The sequence below is a fragment of the Crassostrea angulata genome, unplaced genomic scaffold (assembly GCF_025612915.1).
Source record: "Crassostrea angulata isolate pt1a10 unplaced genomic scaffold, ASM2561291v2 HiC_scaffold_261, whole genome shotgun sequence".
NCBI classification, from domain to species: Eukaryota; Metazoa; Mollusca; class Bivalvia; order Ostreida; family Ostreidae; genus Magallana; species Magallana angulata.
In genome coordinates, this window is record NW_026441814.1 from 79,857 (window position 1) to 87,357 (window position 7,501).

General features: G+C 35.6%; 1 protein-coding gene across 1 annotated transcript; it reads right to left on the reverse strand.

The window, feature by feature from the left end:
* Nucleotides 1–4,195: 4,195 nt before the first annotated feature.
* LOC128169944 (ankyrin-1-like) lies at nt 4,196–6,652 on the reverse strand. Its single transcript, XM_052835966.1, has 2 exons — nt 5,989–6,652; nt 4,196–5,298 (listed from the first exon to the last, which is right to left on the reverse strand). The coding sequence occupies exons 1-2, from the start codon at nt 6,650–6,652 to the stop codon at nt 4,196–4,198; spliced, it is 1,767 nt and encodes a 588-aa protein (XP_052691926.1).
* Nucleotides 6,653–7,501: the final 849 nt, after the last annotated feature.

Below are 7,501 nucleotides of genomic sequence, written 5' to 3' on the forward strand. Positions count from 1 at the left end.
AAATGTTATAGGATACCACACTGTATCATTCAGTTTTCAATTTTTATGTCCGATTGCATAATATACAAATCTCATAACATTTATAGGAATCCTACATAATAACACTATAGTCTGTCACAAGATATTCATGCAGCACATTTGACCAATTTTTATAAAAAACCAAACCCATACCTCTTAAAGAAGTGCAACTGAAATTGATGAAAAGGAAAGTTTCCAAGATTGCTTTATTGACATATTATCATTTTTCCTCGATAAAAATCACAGGAACGAAAAAAGATATCTTAAGGAGATTTTTAATGGGGACTGTTTACATCTCTCCATTTGCAATTTACCCGGAATACCTCGCGCATCTTTTCAACGTTTTAATACGGGTCACCTGCAATGCAAAATTCCCGTAGACATTACAATTTTTTAGCCGTTTATTAAAACCTGATAACCCGAAAAGGATCAACGTAAAAAAAAATGAAAATGTATCATACTTTTGATTTAACATTATTTAACATTATTTGAACCCTGATGTATTTATAGATGTCGAGTAATTGAGCAAAATGTGAATCGATGATATATTGGGGCATGGAATAAAGAAAAACAAACTACAGAAGGACATAAAATTGTTTAAGATTTGCATGAAATAACTGTGGTAGAAAACAGACGGAGAAGCTTTGCACATTTTTTTTAAACTTATACTTATGTACAGAAAACTAATACAAAATAAACATTGCATTAAACTAGGTAGGTTATGAACAATTAAATATCAAATATTTCTATTAAGATTTTTAAGTTTTACGTCTTGGAAAGCATGCATGGATTTCAACGTGGTTGAATAATTATCTTGAACTCACTTTGTTTTTTATGTAAACAAGAGGCCCATGGGCCACATCGCTCACCTGAGGAACAATAGGTATGATAAAATCAGCTCAATGGAGTCATAATACAAACTATCTGGACAATATACAATAATTCATGTAAATCCTGTATAAATAAAATCCATTTTCCCCTGGATATTCTTATGTTTATAATCATTAGTCCCTTTTCTAACAGGATGATTTTATAGTCATATCATGTGTTGAGTATTGCAGTTCTCAAAAAGATCCCTAACAATAGTTTATATATGGGATATAAACGTACAGTAAACTCTCAACCTTCTCGTGAGGCCAAAGAATTGTCCTGGGGCCAAAGTCTTAACAATTATAAAAAATCATCTGGCTGATTAGTTTCTGAGAAGATTTTTAAAGATTTACCATATAAATTCCTTTGTTAAACTTTGACCCCCCCCCCCCCATTGTGGCCCCACCCTACCCCTGGGGATCATTATTTTCACAACTTTGAATCTACACTACCTGAGGATGCTTTCACACAAGTTCCAGCTTTCCTGGCTGATTAGTTTCTGAGAAGAAGATTTTTAAAGATGACTCTGTTTATTCCTATGTAAAACATCGATCTCCCATTGTGGCCCAAACCTACCCCCAGGGGTCATGCTTTTCACAAATTTGAATCTACAGTAACTGAGGATGCTTCCACACAAGTTTTAGCTTTCCTGGCTAATTAGTTTCTGAGAAGAAGATTTTTAAAGATTTACTGTATATAATCATATGTTTAACTTCAATCCCCCATTGTGGCCCCAACCTACCCCAGGGGTCATGATTTTCACAACTTTGAATCTTCACTACCTGAGGATGCTTCCACACAAGTTCCAGCTTTGCCTTCGAATTAGTTACTGAGAAGAAGATTTTTAAAGAGTTACTGTATATATTCCTATGTTAAACTTCGATCCCCCATTGTGGCCCAACCCTACCCCCGGGGGTCATGATTTTTACAACTTTGAATTTACACTACCTGAGGATGCATCCACACAAGTGTCAGCTTTCCTGGCTGATTAGTTTCTGAGAAGAAGATTTTTAAAGATTAACTGTGTATATTCCTATGTAAAACGTCGATCTCCCATTGTGGCCCAAACCTACCCCCGGGGGTCATGATTTTTCACAAATTTGAATCTTCACTACATAAGGATGCATCCACACAAGTGTCAGCTTTCCTGGCCAATTAGTTTCTGAGAAGAAGATTTTTAAAGATTTACTTTTTATATTCATATGTTAAACTTCGACCCTCCATTGTGGCCCCACCCTATCCCCAGGGGTCATGATTTTCACATCTTTGAATCTACACTACCTGAGGATGCTTCCACACAAGTTTCAGCTTTCCTGGCCGATTAGTTTCTGAGAAGAGGATTTCTAAAGATTTACTCTATATATTCATTTGTTAAACTTCGACCCCCCATTGTGGCCCCATTCTCAGGTGAGCTAAAAAGGTTAAGTTTACAATTCAATAAGTTGGTTTCTGGAAGAACAGATTTTGAAAATTTTCGTAATAAATATTGACAATTTTTTTACTTTTTAAAGCGCTAAGCATAGCTCAGCCCTTTATGGTCGTTAGACTTCAACTTCCGGTGCATCGAATAACCGCCCCCTCTAAGCAAAAGTATACATCATTTAAACTGGTTAGGGAACCAGTTTCAGGGGTTTATGCACATAACCGCACGGGCTATTGTGAATCTAATTTACGGGTTATTGTGAAATTAATGTACGGGGCTTACATACATCATTGCAGGGACTGTCATGCAGTGATGAGGAAATATAGTGCGTATACAGAAGCTGAAATGCTATATACATATATCTGTTATATACATACAGAAGCTGGGTTAGCGCTTTTCAGTACTATCAGTACTTTGATTTAATCTTTAGCTTTTAAGATCTGTGTACAAACATAGAATTGTTAGCAAATCTCTGTATCTTGCTTATAATTCGAAGCAAACACTCAAAAATGGTTAGTAAATAGAAATTGTTAACAATTAAACACAAGAAACATGCACTACATGTATAACAAATAAAGAACACAATTTATTTTTTCGAAATGAATCATATATATACATGTATATACCTACATATTTCCGTAAGCGATATCAAACTCTATTTAAACTGAATAAACTAGAGAAAATGCCGAGCATCTCAACAAAAACCTATTGCATTAATCTACCATTACGCAAAAAATAATGCCGAATTACCGATAGAATGAATTGTATTTCAGTACTCCTACATCATATTTTGCTGAATTTGCGCAGGTAAACAGTTAACGTAACTGTTTGATTTACCGAAGTCCCTGTTTGATTTGATACGTAAAAATCACGAAATACAGACGACAGTTTCCAGGTTACAAAGCATAAATAATGAAAACGAAACGAAAATCAGAACAAGCTAACATCAACGTCATGTGTGAAAACTGTCAACGCATTGAAATATTTAGCCTCAATTTACTTCACAAAATCGGCACCAATATATTTTTCATGTTTCAAAAATTTCCCTTCATACGCGAACTGTTGCACAACAAGCAAATTCATCATAGTCAGATCGACCCTTTTTCGTATAATGTCATGGCTGCTTTCAACAAAGAACCTCGTTTTAGAAGTATGGAATACGAGTCTTGGTAAAATGGGTAAGCAAAACCGGGCCGTGGCAAAATAAAAGCCGGGGCAGATCGGCAATCGTCAATTCCAAATACGCATTATTTTGCAGCAATAATTACAGCAAATACAAATATACTGGTCCATCAAATATCCTGAAATTTTAATGAGATTGGCAGATTAATAACTGCTTATCTTTTGTTTTGCCCAGGCCAAGTCTTGTCTACCCATTTTACCGGATGCCGAATCCGAGGCTATTAAACTGATTGAAATACGCCTTTCCTTTATTATTATTTTCGTAATAACTCAGATTTGAAACAGAATTAGACCTTAATTTTTGCAATTTATATTTTCCTTCCCATAAGGATAATTTATGCTAAACTACGTTGAATTGGAATCAGTAGTTCTTGAGAAGAAGATTTTTAAAAATGCACCCCCCTTTTTCTACATTTTCAAGGTTTTCTCCGCTTTGAATACAGATCGGACTTTTATTTCTGCAATTTATATTCGCCCTCCCATAAGGATGCTTTGTGCCAAATTTGGTTGAAATTGGATAAGCGGTTTTAGAGAAGAAGTTCAAAATGTAAAAAGTTTACAGACGGACAGACAGACGGACAGACGGACGGACAGACGGACGGACGGACGGACGACGGACAAAAAGTGATCAGAATAGCTCACTTGAGCTTTCAGCTCAGGTGAGCTAAAAACTTCAATATAATCTGATGGTTTTGATTAAGATCAACATTTAAAAGGATTTCTTAATATTATTTGCTCAAGCCATGATACATCATTATGAGTAGCACTGTTAATGGGTACTTTCTCAACTGTTCGAAATTTAAGATTCTCTACCCCCTCTGTAGTGGTTTTTCTCTTTGTACTTTTAGGATTGATAGAAATAAAATCATCTTCAGTACCAAGATAGCTAATAGCAACCAATGGATCTGAACCATTATCAATTCCTTCAAACCCTTCGTCTTCTTTTTGCTTTATGTTTGATTTAAGGGATCCACTTAGTAAGTTTTCAATTTCACAATGTTTTCTCTGTGCTGCTAAATGCAAAGGAGTTGGTCCTTGTGTATAATTTTTATCAAACTTTGCTTCTTTTTCCAGTAAGAGCTTAACAACATCGTAATGCCCCTCTAGATTAGCTATACAAAGAGGACTGTACCCGTCTTTTCTACATTGATTAACATTTGCACCATTGTTAAGTAGAAACTGAATTGTTTTAATATGTCCCCTTTTGCATGCTTTATATAGAGGACTCCCTCCTTTGTAACTCTCTTTATTTACCTTTGCGCCAGCTTTCAGCAATTTTTCTACAATACTAGTATATCCCTCTTGGCTGGCAATATATACCGGACTGTATGACCCTTCTGCACATAAATCAACATCGGCACCACTATCAATAAGCACTTGAACAATATCTCCATTGCCACTGAAACAAGCTGAGCTTAGAGGAGTGAAGCCTCGTTTAGTGCGTAGATCAATATCAGCACCACTCTCTATCAAGCGTTTAACAACATCAAAATTGCCTTGACCGCAAGCTACATGTAAGGGGCTTTGACCACTTTTAGTGGACAAACGAATGTCCGCACCTTTATCAAGCAATATACTTACAGTGTCAACATGTTTTTTTAAAACTGATATAAAGAGAGGACTGTATTCGTCTCTACAACATTGATTGATATCTGCATCGTTCTCCAGCAATCGTTGCACTGTGTTTGCATGCCCTTTTTCACAAGCTACATAAAGGGGAGTGTATCCATTGTTGTTGCATTGATTAACTCTAGCACCGTTCTCAATCAATGTATCGACAACATTTGAGTTACCATTTTGACACGCTACAAAAAGGATACTACTTCCATTTTGAGTACATAGATTTACATCTGCGTGATGTTGAATGAGTAGATTAACAATGTCGCTGTGCCCTTTTACGCATGCTATATACAACGGACTTTTTTCTGGCCATTTACTTAGTTTTACATCAGCGTCATTTTCTAGCAATATACTCAAAATGTCCACATGTCCTTCTTGACTTGTTAGATACAGGGGGCTAATTCCTCTAAGATTACATATGTTGACATCTGCGCCATTTCCAAGCAATATATTTACAACATCGGTGTTTTTATTAAAACATGCTATGTGAAGGGGGCTAAGGCCGCCCTGGTTACATTGATTTGCATCTGCGCTATTATCAAGCAATAACTCTACTGTGCTTTTATGATCTTTTTGACAAGCTACATATAGAGGACTGAATCCTTCTTTACTTAATAGATTAACCTTAGCACCCGCTTCAAGCAATATTTTAACTATCATGGTTTGTCCATTTAGACTTGCAGCAATAAGAGGACTGTATGCATTCGTATTACAAATATTACGGTCAATATTTTGCCTAAGCAATTCCGTCACTGTGCTTTTATGTCCCTGATGACAAGCTAAACATAGAGGATTTAAACCATCTTTACAGTACAAACTTAAGTCACCTTTATTTTTTAGCAATACCCTTACAACACTCAAATGTCCTCTTTTACATGCTGTATGAAGAGGGGTCTGTCCATTCGTATCGCAAATATTAACAACAGCGGCTTTGTCCAGTAATTTCTTCACTATATCTTTATGTCCCTCTTGACAAGCCACATGTAGAGGACTTTTTCCGTACTTATTGCAAAGATTGACATCAGCACCATTGTCCAATAATTGCTGTACTATGCCTTTATGACCGTTCTGGCAAGATATATATAGAGGACCATATCCATGGTTATTGCATAGATCAATCATTGCACCATGTTTCAGCAATAACTGTGTAATGTGTTTATGTCCGAATTCGCATGCCACGTACAGTGGAGTAAAACCGTCTTCATCACGTAGATTAACTTGAGCCCCCTTGTTTAGTATAACCTTTACTATATTAAAGTGCTTTTCGAAACAAGCAACAAAGAGGGGGCTTTGTTTCTTTTTACTTGTTATGTTGACTTTAGCTCCGTATTTGAGCAATATATTTACAATGCAAATGTGTCCTTTACGGCAGGCAATGTATAAGGGACTTATTCCTTCTTGGTTACACAGATTTACATCTGCTTTATTTTCCAGCAATACATTTACTACGGTTTTATGTCCTAATTCACAAGCTGTGTATAGAGGACTGAATCCATATATATCACATTGATTGACATAAGCACCATTTTTAATTAACATTTGAACAATATTAGTATGGTTATTTATGCAAGCTAAATAAAGGGGACTGTACCTAAATTTTACGCAAGCATTTATATCTGCATTATTTTTTAATAACAAATTAACAATGTTCATATGTCCTTCTCGACTAGCTATGTGAAGAGGACCAAGTCCATGCCTTTCACATAGATTTATATCAGCATCCATGTTGAGTAAAATTTCGACTATACTTTTACGATCTAGTCTACAGGCTATGGCAAGCGGACTGGTTCCTTTTTTATCACATAAATTAACATCAGCATTGTTACGTAATAGTCTTCGAACCTTTTTGTTATCTCCGTAAAAACAGGCAAAATGTAGAGCTGTGAATCCTCTTTTTGATACTGAAATAATACAAAATTAACTTGTAAACGGTAAGCGTTATTTACCAATAGTTTTTTCAAAATCAACTTGAAAAAAGATAGATACTATGGAATCATTTAATTTCGTGGGGGCCAATTTTCGTAAATTGTGGGGTTTTTATTTGATCGTGGGGATCTAATTTCGTGGATGTGTCAGTTTTCAGTTTCAGTAGGTAAACCAAACCTTTTATAATTGGTTTTCGTTGAGGATGTAAATTCGTGGGCGAGGGCTACCCACAAATACCACGAAAATTGAGCAACCACGAATTCTAATGATTCCACAGTATTGAATTTTAAATCATGTTTTACATTTCTTTCAAGATGAACACATAGGATGGCTGATTGATGAGCCGAAACTTATATTAATCATCACTCATTGCACTTTCATTCGAGAATAGTGTCTTTATCGATAAAAAGTATTCATTCTTGAAAAAATACCCTTTACTGAATATTCATAAAAGATACAAAC

Coding starts and splice junctions, on each gene's coding strand:
- LOC128169944 (XM_052835966.1), bottom strand. CDS start 6,652: ATGTTAATTAAAAATGGTGCTTATGTCAATCAATGTGATATATATGGA. Junction 5,299..5,988: donor GACCCCTCTTCATACAGCAT/GTAAAAGAGGAC, acceptor TCCTTTTTGTAG/CGTGTCAAAATGGTAACTCA.